This window comes from Nyctibius grandis, chromosome Z, assembly GCF_013368605.1.
Source record: "Nyctibius grandis isolate bNycGra1 chromosome Z, bNycGra1.pri, whole genome shotgun sequence".
Taxonomy (NCBI): Eukaryota; Metazoa; Chordata; class Aves; order Nyctibiiformes; family Nyctibiidae; genus Nyctibius; species Nyctibius grandis.
Genome location: NC_090695.1, coordinates 94,985,483 through 95,005,602, shown reverse-complemented (window position 1 = coordinate 95,005,602; position 20,120 = coordinate 94,985,483). Strand labels below are relative to the sequence as shown.

General features: G+C 44.4%; 1 protein-coding gene across 2 annotated transcripts in view; it reads left to right on the top strand.

Moving 5' to 3' along the window:
* Nucleotides 1–20,120, top strand: part of TTYH3 (tweety family member 3) — a 77,501-nt gene that overhangs the window by 46,350 nt on the left and 11,031 nt on the right. Inside the window, exons 3-13 of one of the 2 annotated variants that reach the window (XM_068423354.1) lie at nucleotides 95–206; nucleotides 812–1,032; nucleotides 1,839–1,934; nucleotides 4,495–4,567; nucleotides 4,903–4,978; nucleotides 12,085–12,140; nucleotides 13,405–13,497; nucleotides 13,618–13,710; nucleotides 14,467–14,603; nucleotides 16,629–16,805; nucleotides 17,735–17,810. In XM_068423354.1, the coding sequence (XP_068279455.1) occupies nucleotides 95–206; nucleotides 812–1,032; nucleotides 1,839–1,934; nucleotides 4,495–4,567; nucleotides 4,903–4,978; nucleotides 12,085–12,140; nucleotides 13,405–13,497; nucleotides 13,618–13,710; nucleotides 14,467–14,603; nucleotides 16,629–16,805; nucleotides 17,735–17,810 (1,210 nt within the window). The remainder of the gene's footprint in view (nucleotides 1–94; nucleotides 207–811; nucleotides 1,033–1,838; nucleotides 1,935–4,494; nucleotides 4,568–4,902; nucleotides 4,979–12,084; nucleotides 12,141–13,404; nucleotides 13,498–13,617; nucleotides 13,711–14,466; nucleotides 14,604–16,628; nucleotides 16,806–17,734; nucleotides 17,811–20,120) is intronic. The other variant, XM_068423355.1, reaches the window with a different exon arrangement.

Sequence of the window (20,120 nt, the reverse complement as noted above, 5' to 3'; positions counted from 1 at the left end):
TGTGGCTACGAAGGATGCTGTAGTGGTAAGCCGTGCATTACATAGCTTGCCTTTTAGCTTTAACTCTACCCTTTCTTGCTTTCTTTCTCTGCAGTGCTGGAATTGCTGTTGGCTTCTATGGGAATGGAGAGACGAGTGACGGCATTCACCGGCTGACGTACTCGCTACGCCACGCAAACCGCACTGTGGCAGGCGTCCAAGACCGGGTAAACAGTAGGGGAGACACACTGGCAAATGGGGAGTGTGGGAATGAGCAGGCTTGCTCAGCACCTCTTCTCTTGAATCTGGCTGTGCCTGTGTCTCTTCCTATTTTTTGTTAGTCTCTGGGCTTAGAGATGTGCTAAAATTTCCGTTAATGGAGTGGTGCTTTCTTCAGCTCTTCTAAAAATATCAAAGGAAGCACAGCTTGTTAAATGAAGTCTTCTCTTTGCTAGGTTTAAAAACAGCTTCTGATCAGCTGTCTTCCACACCCAGAAGAGGAGGCAGGCCAAAGCAGACAAGTCTCAGTAAAATGTATTACCGTAGTGCAATCAGTTGTTGCTGTGCTACCTCTAATTTCATGGTACATGTGTTAAAGGCTCAGCTGAGATGCCATCATTGGACTGCTTGCAAACAATCTACTTTATAGGTGCTTATAAGTTGCTTTTGAAGGGTAAGCAGTCTGAGCCTCTTAAGGCAGAGGACTGGTAATCTGGAAGCTGTCTGTAACTTGCTCATAAAGATGAATCCTCTTTTACTTCCTTAACTTCCTGTCCTTCAATTATTTTTCTTTTTTTTTTTCTTGTTTTCCTTTCTCTTTGCCATACTATAGGTACTAGATACTGCAGTGGCCCTGAACCAAACAGTGGAACCAAACTTGCTCATCCTGGAGGAGATGTTCACAAAGCAGACAGACTACCTGCATGTTATCCAGAAACTGCAAGGTCTCTTGGATGATCTGGTCAGGCAAGCAACTGAGATCCCCTTTTGGAAGAATGAAGAGCTGTCTCTGGAGGAGCTGGCAATTCAGATTGACCTCTATGACTGGTACAGGTGTGTAGCATGCTGTAGTGTAGTGGTTGTAACATCTGTTCTGGCCTGTTTTGCAATAATGATATGCGTGTTCTGGGTGGCTGAGCCAGAGGTTCTATAACTTACTGCAGGTGCTCTTGGCCCACCCAGCTGGTTCATTTCTTACAGCAGAAGTGCATTCAGTTTAAATCAAAATGAATAACAAAACTTTTTTTCTTAACTGTTTTTATTACCAGCTGAAGGGAAACTTATTCTCAATGTACAAAAACTGTAGCTTGTGTTGTAACACTGGGGAAAAAACAGCCACAGAGATAGCTACTGTTGTGTCCTAACAAGTGCGTTGTAGTTGTATGACACATCAACTAAATAGAGTAGAAAACTGCACTAGTTCTGTAAATTAACACCCCACCCTAACATTCCTTTTTATTAAACATACTTAATAAAAGATTGCATCAACTGTATTCCACAAAAGAAAACTTCTGTCCACACATGTGGAATAAATAACTGAAGCATTTTCTAACAGATATCTAGGAAGTTCAAGAAGCTGCAATGCCTCTTCTTCACCCGATGGTGTCCAGTTGCATATAACTTTACACTAAAAAAAAAAACTGTGTATGCTGGGTGTGTTGGGTGAATGCTTTTACTTGCCTTGACTCCAGGCCCAGCAAATATCCAGAGTTCTCTGAAGATTAATCATTAGTGGTGGCTTTTACATGAAGAAAAGAAGGGCTACGTTTTTCCCATGATTCACACTAGCTTCTTGAGCTGTGCCTTTTATACACCAGTTTTCCTTTGCAGACTGTGTGTTGGGGTTTTTTTTGCTGCAGGTGGCTGGGATACCTGGGTCTTCTCCTGTTCCATGTCCTGATTTGTTTGCTGGTGCTCTTTGGGCTCATTAGAAACTCCAGGGCCATTCTTATGGGGTAAGTCCTGACCCAGATGCAGTGTATAAAGGAAGGTCAGCTGAATGCAAGTACCTGCTAGTTCAAACCTCTAGATTCTTGTCAGTTGATTTCAAGGACTTCTGAGACTGAACAGCATAAATTTGCCGCTGAACATAGAGAAACTTTGTAGAGTGTAGCTCTATGGATAGGCTTAGGGCTACATGAGAGATGTTCACAGGAAGGTTCTTGAGCCATAAAGTGTGATGGTACTGGTGTCCATTGCTTTTGCGTCAAAGACGAGGAGCTCATCTGGGCCATCTGCATTTCGCTGGGTAGCATTGGTAGCCTCTGTTCTTTGGGAGATAGTAATGTCAACATCTTCCTTTAAATTTACGGGCTTTAAAAATCTCCATTTAATTCTCTACAGTTATGGAGGCATTTGTTAATCGATGATCAGCATTGCATGTGTCTACACAACCTGGTAGCATGCCTTTTATGTCATGATCTGCTCTTGTTTACCTTCAGCTGTCACACCTGAAGAAATGTTAAACTTGAGAACAAGCAGTGGTTTGTACAGTTATGAGGAGGAGTCTTGTTGCCATGGTACTGCAATGTTAATGCATGTCTATTTCTAAAAAGCACTGCAAATGCTGCCATGCTCAGGCCCTATTACAAGAAAAAAATATTCCTCTCTGTATCTTGTAGCTTGGTTTAGCTTGGCATATTTGGCAAAGATACCGGTATCATAAGCACAGTGACAGTTTGACAACTGACATGGCCAAGAGTTTATCCTGGTACATGGTGATGCCATTAATAATTGGAATGCGTATTCAGATTTATTATTTGCCAGATGACTTCATACCTGGCAGGTTACACAGACAAAAGTCCAAGTGTATACACAGATGGTAAACCCAAGGTTTAAATTAGAATCTCATTCCCTGTGAGCCAGAAGTTCATATTAAGACATTCCCCAAAGGGAGCACGTGGCGTAAAGAAACAAGTGTATCATAGCCAAGCAAGATGGTGAAATGCCAGTTTTGGATCTTTTAGCCAAGCAGTCAGTTACTGACCCAGTCATCTTCATTTAAAGTAAAACAACAAATGTGTCTTACTGAATTAGTTACCATGCTCAGCTGGAGGCACCAAGTCGTGTTGTCCTTATAACACCACAGAACCTTGCTGATCCATGGCTGATAATTTTTGCATCCATTTGGAAAAATCTTAATAAAGTCTTTAGCCATCTTATTTCAGAGTGCTGCACAGAAGTCAGTCTGGTGAAGCTCCATTACTTCTGTGAGATGAGCCACAAATCCATTCACAGAATGGGGGTTACTCAGAATTAAAATAAATTGGTAAACTGAGGGATAGACTTTTTTTTTAAATGTAGGCCCATAGATTTATTTTTTTAAAGCTCTAGTCTTCAATGAGACAAATGTAGCAGAAAAGACATATGTCCCTTCCTCACAGAGATACTTGTGCTAGGTTTGAATAAAGAATATTTTGGTTATGAACAGGTTTTTGTTTTGTTTTCTTCAGGGAGTGGGTGGGAGGAACCTACTTTTGTTTCAAAGTCTGCAGGAAAAAGCATCCCTGAGAGAGCAAACCAGTGTCCCTTTAATTTGAATATAGCGATACATAAAATCAAACCACTCATTAATCTGCATCCCTATACCGGAGGGAGTTGAGAAGGACTTTCACATATGTCTAGCACTCATACTGACAGCAAAGGTGAAGAGCTAATGTGCTGGTTGGGGAAGTGCAAAAGCCTTTTCCACCACTGTGTGCTAGCTCAGTGGCACTGAGACCACTGCTCTGTCATCCCTCTGCCTTGTCTGCTTGATAGCAGACACTTCCCACTATTTCTCCCAGTAATGAGGTCCAGCTGTCAGAACAAAACTTTTAAATCAGTGCAGAGGTGGACTTGCATGGTTGTGGTAGGCACCTACACTGTTGCTCTGAACTGATTGCCTGCAGGTGACTGTCTCTCTCCTGGGGCTGTGTGGGATGTTCAGGTGCTGTTCAGATGCACACAGCTTGGAACCAAAGTCAGGTGTCCCAACAGGGCCTGAGCATTCTCTCCCACCATCTGTAGCTGTGAAGTGCTTGCCTCTGACAACCTCATTTATTCTAGAAACAGGAGGGATTTGTCCAATTTTTGGATCAGTGTGATTTTGTGGGTTTTTTTGATGTGGCATATTTTTCTTTGAATATCTTTGGACTCGGAAAGTAAAGTCGAGAATGGGAGTAGTGGAAGTGATGGGATTGTAGTTATCCGTTTCTTAATCTGCCTTCCCTACAGCCACCTCTTTGTCTTTGTGCCTTTGGCTTCTCTGCTAGAAGCAGGGTAAGACTTTGCTTCCACCCTCTTCTTCCTTCCCTTGCAGCCAGAGGGCCAGGTAACATGGGAACCAACTACTGGATGTAAATTTCTCTGGTTGCTGCTGTCCATGACCTAGAAAATGAGTTGGTTTATCTGAAGATACCATGGTTGATAATTTCTTGGTTTTGGTAATCGCTTTGGAGTCCAAATAATACATCTTGTGAAAGGATCTGCATGAAATCGGAGCTTCTACATCTGCCATCTGTCTGTCTCCCACAGGGTGTGCTTGCTTGGGGTGTTTGCCCTGATTGTCAGCTGGGGATCCTTGGGCCTGGAGTTGGCTGTCGCTGTGGTAAGTGGCTCTGATCCAAGTCCCATTCACCCTTTGCTGCAGGTTCATCCGACAGGAGATTAATGTTATGCTGTGCCTGTTTTATAGCACATCTTGTTCTAAGTAGCTGTCCTAGCAGTTTGCATCTGTGAAAAGTACAGAGCTCCTCCTCCCTCCGTGCTGTGGTGCGCTAGCTAGTACTCCAGCACTGCTGCGGCTGTGTAAAGCAGTGCTAGTGGGGATGACGATGAGAGACTTCAGCATCTGAAACACCCTGATGTTTAACCTGGCTCAACTGCTCTTTGATACTGGTGTTCTTTGATATTCCTTTTCCCTTTTGTCTTGCATCTATCTAGGGCTCCAGTGACTTCTGCATTAACCCTGATGCTTATGTCTCCAAAGTGGTCGAAGAGAATGCTGTGCTTAGTGCTGGTAAGTGCTGGGACTGGCTTTGGCACATGACTCCAGCTGCCACGCGGGAGCATGGCAGTGGCTGAGAATTCAAGGCGTTGTTTGGAACAGAGGAGCTTGCGTACAGCGGGAAAAGCAGATGTGTGTGGAGCTCTGGAAAACCAATGTTCTTCCCAAAGAAACATTTGTACCCTAGTCAGAAGTGCACGTGTATGCTTTTCTTTGTCAGAAGAGCCCTCAGAACCTTTCTTCTGTCTTGGCCCTCAGGTGGAAATAACTGATAAGATGGAACAGAAGTCCCTGGGTTATTTTGCTTTAAATGTAGCACTCTTGAACCTTGTTCTCCTCTCTAAGTGACAGAACTGTGGCAATAGCAGTGTGCAGTTCGAGTTGTCATTTTTAAAACTTGTTCTTGGGTCTGTATTCCTGAATCTAGAATACTTATTTTTATATCTGTTATCAACAAATACATATCCTTTTTTTCTCTTAATGGTGTCTGTAAATAGGAGCCTCTTTAAAGCTAAGTAAAAAGGTAAATGAATGGAAACAGCCACAAAGAGAAGTATGGATTTCCCTTTCCATTATAAATGCAGTATTTTGACTGCTTTGCTTATCCTCTTCCATTTAAAGCAATGCGCCTGCATCACAGTGGCATCCAGCTGAAGCACTGATGGATTTGGGGTTTGTTGCTCCTAATCTAGACTGAAGTGGTTGGTGAGATGACGGGTGCCTCCAAAATCAGCTGTGGAGCATGTTTGGTAACAATTAGATTGACCCTGGGAAACTGAAGAAATGCCCCTTCGTGCTACTTCTCCATTTCAGTTGTCCTTCTTTGCTTGGCTCCTGCAGTTTTTTGTTAATCAGTATCATTCATTTAGAGGCTAACAGGGAGTGCAGGACTGACATTCCTGTCCCTCCTCCTGCTTCCCCTGGCAGGGACAGTCAGCTCCCGCGGGTGAAATCAGGCTCTGTTCTGGCAGCACCGCCAGCTATAACAGTTGTTAAGCCTCCATAAATAACAGTGAATGGGTCTGAGTGAAACACTGAAGAGGAGGAAGAGCAGGTGTTGTCACAGGCTTGAGTTGGAAGGGTGGCCCCTTCCGTGGGTTGCTGGTGTGTCAGCTCCCTGCTGTTAGGCAGCCGTTGAGTGTTCGTGAGCGCCTTTTCCTTTTTTCAGAAGGGAATCAGTCTGACTTCTGAGCCTGCCATCGCACTAGGCAGCTGGTTGAATATTCTGCCTTCCCATGTGGATTTTCACTGCTGTGTCATAGTTTATGATCAGGAAGCTACAGAAATAGCTCTTGGTCCTCAACGCCAGGACCATCCTGGACACCTGAGCAGGAAGGAAAATCACAACATGAGGACTGCAGTGTGGCACTTCTCAATGACACTTTAATCCCAATAATGGCTCATTAGAAACATCTTTTAAAAGTCTGAAATAAGTGTTGGTATCCCTTAATATGCTTGGCTGTAAATTGTAGCAGCTGCTTTGTGATCACTTGAGCCATATATACACCAAGAGCGATGAGCTCGAGGAGACAGGGCAGGCAGCTGGGAGCCAGCATCGATGCTGTCCTGTCAGGAAGCTGCCCTGCTTGAAGGCTCCCAGTTCTAGTGCACGGACTCCTCATACTCTGGTTTGCTGCCTCTGCTCTGTGCGTGATGCTCTCCGACGTTAACAGCAGTATAGACAGATGAGGCCCAAGCACTTTAAGACTGCTCCAGATAGTTTCACCAGAGTGTATCCGACCATTCATTTTTTTTTCAGTTCAGAGAAGAGATGACTAAGGGTATGAGTGGATGCAGGGGCTCAGGTAGTACATGGAAGAAGAATCCATTGGGAGTTACCGTATACGTAGGAATCACATTTACCTTGGGAATCACTTGAGCTGAAGTTGGGCTGAGAGGGCACTTGTGTTTTCAGTCTTGCCTAGGTGTCTGCTTTTGGCCAGTGCTGGGGTATGACATACTGGGCTAAGTTCCGCCATCTATTTTGAAGGATATAAGAACCAACAGAATCACAGAATCAGTCAGGTTGGAAGAGACCTCTGGGATCATCGAGTCCAACCATTGCCCTGACACCACCCTGTCAACTAGACCATGGCACTAAGTGCCATGTCCAGTCTTTTCTTAAACACATCCAGAGATGGTGACTCCACCACCAAGTAATCTTAAGAAGCTCTGTAGTGCTGGGTCAATTTTTCCCTTTAATCACTGCTTCTAGTTGTTCTTTTTAAATATAATGTGTTGTAATATTCCTAGCCCTGTGCTCTGGCATTCAGACTAGGACTGACTCATCTAGGTTTGCGTATTTGCAATGCTTTTTTGTTGGTGGTGGTTATAGCAGTTTTCACAGAAAAATAACTGTGTTGGATACTGGGCAACTAGTATGTTAATATTCCTGTTTGTGTATTAATTGCTGTTTGCAAATCTAAATAGAATTAATGGAGCTGAGAATAATCTGATTAAGTGCATTATTATTGTTGTCATGTTTTTAGCTGGAGAGATGTCCTTGTTTTGTAGATAAAATGTGCTGCATTGAAAAAAGGAGGGGGAATAGGGGGCAAAGAGCCTTAATACAAATTTCCTGGAGAAGGAGAGACTTAAATCATTTTGCAGAAGAGGCTGATATATGTGCCTAACTCACCCAGGGTTCATTAATTGAGATAAAACCAATGGAGTTGAACAGTGGCTGTATAATCAGCTCTTGCTGCTAGTAAAAAGACTTGGTGCAGCCAACATGTTTATTTTCAAAGCAGGAGGCCATCTTCTAGTCTCGTTCTTTTTCATTGGTATTATGTTATTATCAGATGACTTATTGCATAAAATTAAATAAAAAGGCACAATCTGTCTAAACAACAGGAATGTCTTTCTCCAGAGTCTCTCACTGGAAATCTGTGTGGTGAATAGACACTCGCTTCATCTGAAGGAACTACAAACCTCAGGGGATGGATAATGGAGCCTTTTACCTCCAGTCCAGCCAAGTTGGTCAGGCTGGATGCTGAGACTTCGCTGCTCAGATATAAGCAGCTAGCGTTCTTGTTGTGCGCAGCCTCCTAATTGACCTCTCACTGATTCACTCTCATCTTAGAAGCCCAGAGCTGACTGAACCAGAGGACTAACGCCACCACCACCTCCCTTTCCTCTCTAGAAGTAAGGTCAGGACAAAACCTCATGTGGGGCATGTGGTTGTTGCACAGTTATTACTTGAGCTCAGCAGGCACTGCAGAAAAGAGTTCGTTCAAAGAAGCGCTCTCAAAAATCCTGCTGAGCTGATGTCGGCGTTGAGAAGCTGTGTTTTCCTGAGTGGTTTTGTTGGACTCCTGATTAACAGAAAGCTTTGAGTGGAGGGCATGTGGGATGGCTGCGAGCTCTGCTGAAGGCTTGCGATGACTGATTTCACCAGTACAAGAGTAGCACAGATGAAAGAAATATAAATGTTATGCAGATACCTCCCTTTGCTGTCAGACTGTTGCCTTAGGAAAACAAAACTTCTGGTGGAGAACGTGTCACTTGGGCAAGAAAATCTGGCCAAAAGAGTCCTCTTCCTTTGACATCATGGGTGATATACTTCAGCTTTCTCTGATGATTGAACTCACAGAGACAATCTCATCTGGGTGTATATGTGAAATGCAAGGTGCTTAGAGAATGCTCAAGTAGAGATGAAGAAGGGCTGGGAAAAGCTGTTCTAGGTGTGGAGATTTTTTTTTTTTTAACTAGGATTGTTTTTTCTGATTGCTCTTTACCCTACAGACCTTCTTGCTGCCTTTTGGTGGCTGCATAATGCCATTTTTGCATTTTGTCTGGGCTTTGAAGTTAATAGTAAGTCTCCATGGTTGCAGAAGCAATAAGTAGTTCTGGCAGCTGAAGCTGTCTTTAGTAGGCAGTTCTACTTTCCTTTCTAGGAAAAACAGACTTTGCAAAAATAAAGCATTTTGGGTAGTTCCCTTCCTTGCCTTCTGTTCCCACACTGCCTGTGCACCAAGAGAGTAGGTCAGGAGGATTGCTGCTAGCCATGGCAGGCATAGGCAGCTGCAAATGTGACCCTGCCTAACCCTTCTCCTATAAATTAGATCGCCTAAAGGCCGGCTTCAAAAATCAGATCCAACCTTCAGGAATTTTCCTTGAGAGGAAAATGCATCAGAAAGATAATTATAGGAAGATATTGCCTGGAGCTGTTAGCAGAGTGCAAATGATGGGTTAGTATAGCTGTTTTCTGGACAGAAACATGAGATTTGGTGTTGTATAGGATAGTCTCTACCAGATTTAAAACTGGTGAATGTGCCTCCTGCTCTTTCCTCTTTCCCATCCTGGTGGTATGGAGGCAAGGGTCACACTCCATTTCCAGGCTTTGCAGCACAGGATCGCTTCAAGGCAGCTTCACTGCCTGTTGTAGCTTTAGGTTTAAAGCACCACAGCCATCAGCACGCTGGGTTCAGTGCAGGGGAAAGCTGCTCCTGCTTGCTTTGCCATTTTGGAAGGCACCTTTTATGTACAGTGTCACACTTGACAGCTGCAAAGCCAGAGCTACCACAGGGAAGCCTTGATCCTGCCTTCCAGGGGGAAGCAAGGGAAGCACTTATTTCACTGTGCTGCTTTTCGCTTCACTTGTAACCAGCAATCTTTATCCTGGGTTTACAAACTGCAAACTATGATGATATCAGGAACTCTCATCTGTAATCTGCCAGCCAGGGGTGATCCAGAAGGCTCTGAAGAAACGTTTCTGGAGCTGTGTATTAGTGGTGTGTCATGAGACTTAATGCACCTACAAAGGCCATGTAAACTTGATACCGCTAAGAGAAACTTTTAGTTGTTTGTTGTTTTAAAATAAATAGGTGACGAGATCACAGCTCCTTTAGATCACCATGTGTGATGCTGTGAATTGCTGTTGCTATGCTGTTCTCTCAGCCCAAGTGCATTTTAATCCATTTTTCTGTAGCCATCGAGTGTGATTTATGAGCCTGGAAGGAGCAATCGTTTCCCTGGCTCAGGAGCTGTGGACAGTCATTTGTGCGGTCTACCCAAAGTGAGGCACACAAAGCAGTTCTTGCTGCCCTCCTCTCTGCCCGATTTTGCTAATTGCTGTTTAGAGGCTTGGCTGGGGAGATGTAAGTCATCCCAGAGAAAGAGTCAGTGGGGGGGAGATGGAGCAGCTGGCAGAAGCTGCCCCAAAGTAGGCTAACGAATTCTAAATAACAGCTGTCAGGTTGCATTGCCAGCGCGCAGGAGCTGACAGTCGGTGTTGTACCGCTTGGTCTCCAGCGTGTTGGCTCGCCGGAAGGGGCGTTCAATATTTATGGGAAGCGCGGCGGAGTCAGGATACAGTCAGGTCTGCTTCCTTCGCAGCTCCGCTGGCTTGTGGTTGTGACTTTTACTGGTTTCTGAGTTGGGACTGGTTAGAACACCTTTACAGCCTGGAATATGCATTACTGAAAGTCACGGACAGAAGATTAAAAGGAATGGAGAAAAAGGATGCTAGTGGGGAGGGAAATGCAGTGTATGTGTGTTTTGGGGCTTTCGTCATCTTTACTGAGCCAACTTCATCCTTGATTTTGCTGTGTTGACGCGCTCCTATTCATCTGAAGAGGAACTGTAAATGTTTGAGAAATAATCTAAAGGTATTTGGATGATCAAGTCTTCCAGAGCTCCCTCCCTCAATAGCGTTAGTGAGAATGGCAGGGGAAAGCCTGGTATTTGTAACTTGTTCGTGCCAGCAGTTGGTGTAGTATTACGGAAGGCTCATGAGGGCACCAGGCTGGTTTCATACACATCCGAGGGAGGAGAAATAAAACTGTGTCTTCAAGCCTGGAAATGGGTGATGTTGCTAGCAGAGCACTTTTAACAGCCTTACCTGGAAGTTTACGAGTACGTTTTCAGTGTACCATGATTACTGATAGAGCTACTCAGTATTCAGACTAACTTTTGGGATGTTACCAGCAAATGATCTTGAGGTCCCTTGAACAGATAACTTGTGGCTGGTACCCTGACAGATGGGAAGAGCTTGATTTCCTGGTCAAGTCTCTACAGTATTGGTGCAGTACCAAAAATAACTTTTTTGCATAAGTCAAAGGAAGGATGCAAAACAAATGATGTACACTCTTTTAGTTGAAGTCTAATTAAGGCGTCTAATTAAAATCTAATTGCGTACAAGTGACATCCATCAGCAAACAGACTACTATTTACTTGTTCTTCCCTAATACATGTCAGAAAGACAAGAACTTGTTGTTTTCCATCCATTTTCTCACTTGCTTTCAAAGTGATGCCATTTTGAGGAAATACTACTGAACGTTATGGTTTTCTCTAATTAGGAGAACTCTCTTATGTTCTTCTACGGAACACTGCCTAAAACCAGTCTCACCTTCAATGGGATAGAAGAATCCCCAATTGTGAACAGTTCCCCCCCCCCCCCCCCCTTTTTTTTTTAAACACTTGAACTTGTACACTTACAAAGCTGAATGTACCGCTTCCTGTAGTGGCACAGGGATGTGTATTTGCACTGTCTCTGGCTCAGTGGTGTGCTTCTACAGGTGTTTTAGATATCAGCCTGTATTTGTATCACCGCTACTGCCTCTCCTGTGCTAATATTTTGTGGCTGTGCAGTGACCTAGCTGGTGAATTGAACTGGCTGAAAGTGGAGTTGTCTCTCTGCTCTGTGCCCTAGGCAGCAGTCTGTGGTTGCTTTCAGTGGCCGTAGAATGGTATTGGTATTCTGACACTCAGAAATTGCAGAAGTTAAACATCCAGTTGGATTTAGCCTAGTCTGAAGTCTTGTCTTACATTTATACTGTGGATAGTGCTGACTTCTGAATAAAACTTCTTAGATATTTCATTAAACTATTTAAGTGGGGCAGCCCCATTGCCTTTCACTGTTCAAAAAAAAAAAACCAAAACCAAACAAATAAGAAAGCAAACCTTTGTTTTCTCTCCAAAGGCAGCTTACATCTCTTTCTCTAGTGCCATCCATGCACTGTAATCCTACACGGAGGGAGGGAAGTTGTTCCATTTATATTGCATTTTCATTTTGTGTATTGCTTTCAGAACTTAACGCCTCCCTTGTGGCAGTCCTAAAACACCGCAAAGCTGGAACAATGTATCTAGCATGACTCTCTTTCCTTTTGTCTTTGTAGATATCCTCCGCTATTACATGACCTGTAGTGCTGGATACCCCAACCCTTTCCAGCAGGTGAGTGTAAGCATCCTAGCTCCCTTCACCCATTCTCAGCACCCTGCAGGGTATTGGTCAAAAGCTTTTGATGCCAGCAGGCAGCAAGTTGCAAGGTGTTAGCTTTAGGGAGCACTCCACCTGTTGGTAAAGCTTTGGTAGCTACTTTCCAGCTGTGCAAGAGGTGGCACTAGCTTTTTCCACCTTCGTCACTACCTGCATAGCTTCATGTCCAGGATGCCCCCTTAGAGGGGCCCGTGTGTGATGTGATAAGGACCACGGCTTTGTTCATGGTACCTCTGTTTACATGCCACTCTTCTAAGGGCAGCAACGTGGAGACAGAGCACCTGCCATTAATGCCAGGGTGGGAAACTACACACTTCTTGCTTTGAATCTCTTCTTGCACGTTCTTTTGGGTTAAACAGTGGCAACACTCCACTCCCAAAATGCAACCACTTCTGTGGGTGAGGGAGTGATTCTCACATACGCCTCTTAAATCCCTTGGATGTTGAAGGGTTTGTATCCTGAAGTATAAATGTGAGTCATTATTCTTTTTTTGTGGGGGCTGAGGAACAGCACCTGGGCGCATCCCAAACTTTGTCTTATGTATCAGAGGCCAGAATGAACCCACACCACCCACTGTTTGGCAGACACCAGCTGCTTCACCATTTATATTTAGGATTTTTTTAAGTCTTGTCTTCCTCTGTTTTCAAGGGTGGGGTAAGAACACTTTGAGCTGTGGTATGATGCACCATTGCCATCTGTTGCATCTCTGGTTGCTCAGTATACTCTGACATGCTATTGCATGTGAAATTCCCATGGATGCTTTAATGGGATGTGAAGGCTGCACCCCAATACAAACAACTTCTAGTGTTAACATTAAGTCTTCCTCAGCCATCTGATTTAACAGAAAAATCCAGCTGTGCTCTGTGGTGAGAACATGAGTGCTTTGTGTCTTTTTTTTTTTCCTCCTTCTCTTTCCTGGAGCCAGCCCCAGCTGTGTATATGGTTTTTGTGCATGTGTATGTGTTGTGGTTGATTTTTTTTTTTCCTTTTAATTCTTCCCTTCCCCCCTTCTTTCTGTCTGTACTTCTTCCAGGTTGGTAAAAGTCAAACTTAACCCTATCACAGCTGCACCCATGTCAGTTGAGACATCCTTAAGTTGTACCATTTGTACAGATGATGCTTCAGTATTTGGGAGCAGGATTTAAGTCTTATTTCCCAGGATTTCTGTTGGTTCATGTGGCTTGAATTGCTGAAAGATTGCATGTTTTGTGTTGAGCAGAAGCTGTCAGGAAGTCACAAGGCTCTGGTGGAAATGCAGGATGATGTTATGGAACTCCTGAGATCAGCAAGCAGAGAGCACCCCACCTCCAAGGTAACTCTTCTCCAGTCTGCTCTCCCTGTACTTTCTGGCTTCCCTTACCCTTGTACAAAGCCCAAGATCAGCTCCTGCTAAGCTATTTCCTTGGTGTAATTGCTAGCTTGTTGCTTACAGGAGTATCTTACTCGGATCCAGGAGGTTTTAAATTCAACAGAGGTCAACTTGCAGCAACTGACAGCTTTAGTGGACTGTCGGAGTCTGCATTTGGTGAGTACTCAGTAACTGGGCTTGGGCTAAGAAAGAACAAAGAGGGTGTAGAGCCTGTAGCGTACTGATTATTTTGGAGTTTCACATCTCTGGTGCACCAAAACAGTTTACAACAGCTTTTATTGATTGACTCCAGCAGAAAGGGGAATGGGAATTTGGATCAAGTTAGCTTTCTGTTTAAAGATCAACACAGGAAACTAGATAACATGCCTTTATACATCTACAAGCTGCAGCCCCAAGGTTTCAGGGGCCTTCAGGGTTTTTTTCTTCTATAGCATATAGCTTGTTGCCTTTCCCATGGAATGCCTTATAGCTGCAGTATAGCATGGCCTATCTGTTGCCTTAGCTGCATCTTGGAAGGCAGAGAAACAGATAATCTATGCTTGTGTTCTTGGGCAGTAGGACATAGTGAGGGAGCTGAGAGGCTTAATGAAAAATGTGGTATCTTAAGTTGGGTGGGTACGTTTGCTTTGGATTTTTTCTTTTTTTTTTTTTTTTGTCTTGAAGTCTTATTGTGTGGGGTTGAAAATATTTCCACATCTAAATCTGAGCTGGGCTTTGTGAGGGGAAATGAGGGTTAGATAAGTTATGAAAAACACTTGAGGTCCCTGAAATTAAAATAGAAATATGTTCTGGAAAAGGGACTACAATCTCTTAAGTTGCTTTAGAGAATGTAGTCCAGGGAAAGGGTTTTAGAATTAGAGCTCAATGTTAACTCTCTAGTGATCAGGAAACTCTGCTCATTTCTCTCTCCAGGATTACGTCCAGGCTTTGACGGGCTTTTGCTATGATGGAGTGGAAGGCCTCATCTACCTGGTTCTCTTCTCCTTTGTCACAGCCCTCATGTTCAGTTCCATTGTGTGCAGCGTCCCACACACTTGGCAGCAAAAGAGGTATAGAGAGGGTTTAGATCCTGTAGCCTTGTAGAGCTCTTTCCTAATGAAGACTCGCTATTGGATTTGTGCCCGTGAGCATATGGAGCTCTTTCCCATATAATCCCAGGAGTGTGAGGAATGAAGCTTTATAAGCACAGGTCCAACAGGAAGAAAAACTCTTGGCTTTTGCTCTGGTTGTGGTTAATATTTACATCTGAACCTCACTGCAGTGGGATACTATGTGTGCAGAGTATTCAGTACACTGTAGGACTGAGTCAAGTCAGAGATGAATGATTATAGCTGTAGGGAGAGGTAATGCTTGAACTATGTGCCATCTCTGTAAAGTACCTATTCTCTTGCATTGCTTTGAGACATTTGTTCTAGTATGGGGAAGAGAATTGGAATGAAAGGCAGTTCACACTTGCCTTTCTTGGCTTTGCTCACGCTGGGGTGACTGACTAGCATAGCTAATACAAAGCAGGAGCTGTCTTGTTGACGACAGCACGGGCAGATGACATGCTTGCAAACTGGCGGCAATCATCTAACAGCAGAGTTGTGTGGAACTAGTATTAATGATGGTAACTAGGTTGACCAGTAAGTCTTGAGCAAATCTTCGCAGGGCTTCACTGACTGACTGCTGCACCGCATGCAGCTATTAAAATAGCTTTGAGTTTTCTGTTCTTGCAGAAGAGCAGTAGACTGTGCAGCAAATTCTCTTCTGTGGTCCTGAAACATGATTTTTGTGGTCTAAGCCCAGGCTCAAGGTTCAAAGTAAAATGGAACATCCTAAACAATAGCAGGAAGCCAGAGCCCGCCAGGCCTGCAGTGCCCACAGAGAAAGCCTTGGGAAATGCGTCAGAATAGCACTTAAGAAGATGGCTCTTTTCCTTAGCTCTTCCACATGCAGCTGCAGAGGCGTTATCAAGAAGAGAATGGTAGTCTGCCGTTTGAAGGAGAAAGGTTTACACAGTGGTATCTCTTGTGCTGCCTTCCATGTGGGCTGCTGCCTGCCCTGGCAACCCCAGCAGGCTCAGGCCGCTGCTGTGAACTGAAGGATTCCCTCTTGCATTCCCCAGAGCACCATTTTTTCCTCTGCGTCCCTCTGGGAGGTGGAGGATGTCATACTTTATTGCCTGTAAGAGCCTGTGCAGGCTGCAGTTCCCTGAATAAATCTTCAGTGCCACCTTCTGGTACAGAAGCTGCAGGTGATGTTTGGGATGTTCTAGCGATGTCCATGCTGTCTCCCCCACCAACAAAGTGCTTCCTGTAGAACCTTTTACTAGCTGTGTCAAGTGTTGCTAAAATAGATTTCAAATCTTGGTGCTTCATCTCATAATTAGGGAGATAAAATAGTAGTGTATATTACATAGGAGGGACAAGAGAATACTATGGGAAGAGGGAAAGGAACCAGCTGGCAAACTGGCTCTGTTCTGCGTTAAAATTGATTTAAAATCCTGGCATTTTTAAGAGAAGAAAGCCTGTAGACACGATGTTGCAACTTAGTCTCTGTAAAGATTTCTGAACTGTTGTTAGAATCTGAAGCAGACCCTGTGTAACCAGAATGGAAGTTCAGACAAGTCCACAGTGACTTATCCTTAAAAGCTCTTTGGACATGGCTACAAGAAATGGAAGGACAGAGATTGCAGTTTTGAAGGACACTTCGTGTGGGGTGCATGGCACTACATCCCCACTGCCTCTTTTTTTTTTTTCTCTAAAGTGCTATATATTTCAGGATGTGTGTCCATCCTTTGTTTGTATGACTAGGCAGTTGCAGAACTGTGCTGTCTGCCAAGCCCTGAGAGAAGACTGTAGGGAAGCTGTGGGGATCACGCAGTGTAAAAGTCCAGATGGTATCTGTGGGAGGTCTGAGTCACTGTGGTGTAGGCTGTGTTTGACACTGCCACCCTGAGGCATCCCAAATGGGTATAAATGTGGAGGTGTGGAAGATGGTTGGGAGGTTCCTAGGATTACCATGGTTTCCTGCAAACCCCACATGTGGGGTAATTGTAAGGTTCTAGGAGGAACTTTTTCTCCTTCTTGCAGAAGCTCAGATGATGATGGGGAAGAAGAATCAGCTGCTCAAGGGAGTAGACAAACACACGATAATCTTTACAGAGTGCACATGCCCAGCCTCTATAGCTGTGGGAGTAGTTATGGCAGTGAGACCAGCATTCCAGCAGCAGCACACACAGTCAGCAATGCTCCCGTCACAGAGTACATGTGAGTATCCCGACAAGAAGGCTCTGTTGTGGCTTGTCCAGGTTCTTCGCTCTGATGTCTGTTGTTGCTAAGCACTGCGAGGCTGGCACTTTCGACCAAGCAGTAGAAAGTGGTGAAGGATGTTGTCCCAAGTGTCAAAAGGCATGTTTTCCAGTTGGCATCTGCTAGGAGAAGGGAATAGCTTAGAAGTGCTGCAGTAGAAAGAGTTGTGTTAGACAGTGTGCTCCAAAACGTGAACAGCTTTGTCCTGCAGGATTTAGAAATCTGTCTAGAGAAAAGAAGTAGGAAAGTATTGTCTGGGCTCCTTATTACACAATGATTCTGATCACCAGAAGACTTAATTCTTCAGACAGAGCAGTCTTGCCAGAAGATTTTAAGCCTCCTGAGAGACTGAGAGCCAAGACAAAACCTGCAGGCTCTGTCCTTCCACAATATTTCCAGTCAGCTCTGACATCTGATGCAGTCTGGAGCTACCAGGTCCAGGTGGGATCTCAGACCTTTCTCCAGGAGTGCCTAACCCTGATCACACTTGGACTGCCTTTGGCCTATCTTTTTTAGACTGGCACATCGTTTTGTTCTTCTTAGAATTTGTCCTCATTTTATCTCCATTTCTGCAGCTTGGCAGTTCTAATGCTGCAGGGAGGCAGATTTTCACATGGATCTATTTTTAAATCACTTGACATGATTCAGTGTGGGCCCTTCTGAGTAAGGGTGTAAAGACAGTGCTTAATCTGAGGAAAGTAATGCTAGTTTTGTGCCTGTGCCTGAAAAAGGGGATCCACCTGGCCTGTTAGAAAAGCTTTGAGGGAGACTGACCTGATATGATAGTTCTGGGGGTGCATATGCTCTGTCCCACGTCACCATCAGAGACCTTCCCCAGAGAAGCGTGGCATGTGCCCCCTGTTACCATGTGTGTCTTCCTTTCCTAGGAGCCAGAATGCAAATTTCCAGAACCCCCGTTGCGAGAATACCCCGCTCATTGGCCGGGAGTCCCCACCTCCCTCAGTAAGTCTCTCTTTACTGCTCCTCTCTGCTTCAGCAACTTTGGGGAATACACGTTTACCACTCCTGTATACTCTCAAGGGAGCTGATTGTGCAGCCAAACACAGGATCTGGCCCATAAATGGCAGCAATTTGAATAGACAAGCCATGTCTCACCTGCCATGGAGAATAAAACCCTGCTATGCTACTTTGGACATTGCACATAAAAAGAACAAAACTCAATCTGTTAACACTGGTAAGCCTATGGGCCCAGTCCTGGCACCACTGAAGTGCATGAGTATCCTGGTGGGTGACTTCAGCAGGATGATTCACTTGCATGCAGTGTACTTGCTATCTGTGGCATTGGTTCCTCAAGTTTTAAAAGAAACTTATTAAAACAGTAAATTCAGAGTTATTGCTGAACCTCTCTCCTTAATCTGCCCTAAAGAGATGGTAGGATGAAACCTGTATTATTTTTTTGTTCAGCCTTTTTTTTTTTTTAAAATCTTTCTTTTGCAACTGTTTTACTTTCTTTAGAATCTATTTTTGTATTTAATTTCCTATGGAGGAAAAAAACAACCAACTTTCATGGAAGGTTTTGGTACTTGTAGTGGCCTGATAAGCATTTCTGTATGCTGGATAAAACATGGGCTTGCCTTCATGTCTGTGTAAGAACTAGATGACTCTTGCCCTCCTTCACTGGATCCTGTAAACGTTACTTACACCAAAACTTGGAGAACATGCCTCACTAACTTGGTGGTGTGATTACAGAGGATGAGTAGTAGCACGCTTAATAATCAACCAGTCTTCACGTATAGGTAAAGAAAATACACTCTCTGGTGCATGGTTCAAATTCATGGGAAGGGGAGGAAGAGGAGGTTGGAGCATGAAGGAGTAGGAATTGTGGTGGAAAAGAGGACATCACATGCTTGTTTTCACTTCAGAAAGACCAGTTCATCTTGCTGTAGAGAAAGTGGAAAAGTGGAGAGTTGATCCTTGTCTCTGTACTTGGCCAGACCTTGTTCAACCTTCACAAAGAGTTTTTCCTGATCCCTGGTGGTACTCTGATCGCAAGCTCTGGTAGCATTATCTGCTCTCAGCAACAAGATGGTCCTCAGGAGAAGAGCTGATGCGCTGCACGCAGTACCGTGTGGCAAATGCTTCACCGCTGGCGTTTCCTGTTGTAGGAAGGGCACTGTCCCTCTGGTACTGCCAAGGCATATGTTCTTTCAGCGTCTGTAGACCAAGGTCCTGCTTCCCCTTGCCCTACAGCTCTTCTGCTTCAGAGAAAGCACACTCCTTTCCGCAGGGGATTTAGTTATGCAAGAAGTTCCCTGGTTCTTCAGTAGCTGTTTGCGTTAATACCCTGAGGGGGGATCTAAGTCCTGGTGCCTTAGGCTGGTTTCTGAGAGTGGATAAAGATGAGATTTTTTTTTTTTTTTCAGAGTAACTTGACTTGGCAGCCATCAATATGGGCTATAGGGAAGTGCAGGGGCTGGGGGAGGAGTAAAGTGCAGTGCTGCACCTATAGACAAGGGGAGCGTCTCCCTAGACAAGGCAAGGAACCGACTGTAGGATAAACGTGTTTTCTGGAGGAACATAGTAGATGGGAAGTGGAGAGAAGAAAAATAGTCTACTCTCATAATGGCAGGCAGCAGGGAAGGGGGCTTTTCTGGGATTTTTGTATTTGCAGCTCTCCATAGAAGGTGGCCGAGACCATACTGAGGCAGAAGGAATTGTAACTTTTCATAGAAGTCATCTGTGGAAGGAGAGAGATGAAAAGGGAACACCAATGCACTTGTACCTGCCTTTTTTTGGGAGGGGGGAGAGGGGGATAGCTATCCAAATAGGTTATGTCCAGTGGGTGGGCAGAGCTGATATATTCCATTTAGCTTTCTGTGAACAGATGATGAAAACTAAGATGTGATGTTCCTGCTGCATTGTTTGTCCGTTACTTTTCCTGACTTTTCGTTTGTTTGTTTTTTTCCCTTCTCTCATTCCTTCTGTTTTCTCCTTCTTGCCACAGGGCTATTCCCTTAGGGTTGTAGAGCCCACCTTGTCGCTGACACACACCACAGCATTTCACTTGCTTGCACTGTGTTTTTCATGCACGTTGAGGCTGCACTCTCTTTTTCTCTCTCTTTCTTGCGTCATCACAGTTGTATTTGGCTGCCATGGACAGTAGCAGCCATATGAGCTGGCAGCTTAAGCCCTCGGACAGTGCACGGACATACTGGTAACAGCGCCCGCAAATGGAACAGGTACTGGAAAAAAGGTCCTTCTTGCTCAACCCCTTCTCCACTCCCGACCACTCCCTTCATCCCTGCACTGTTT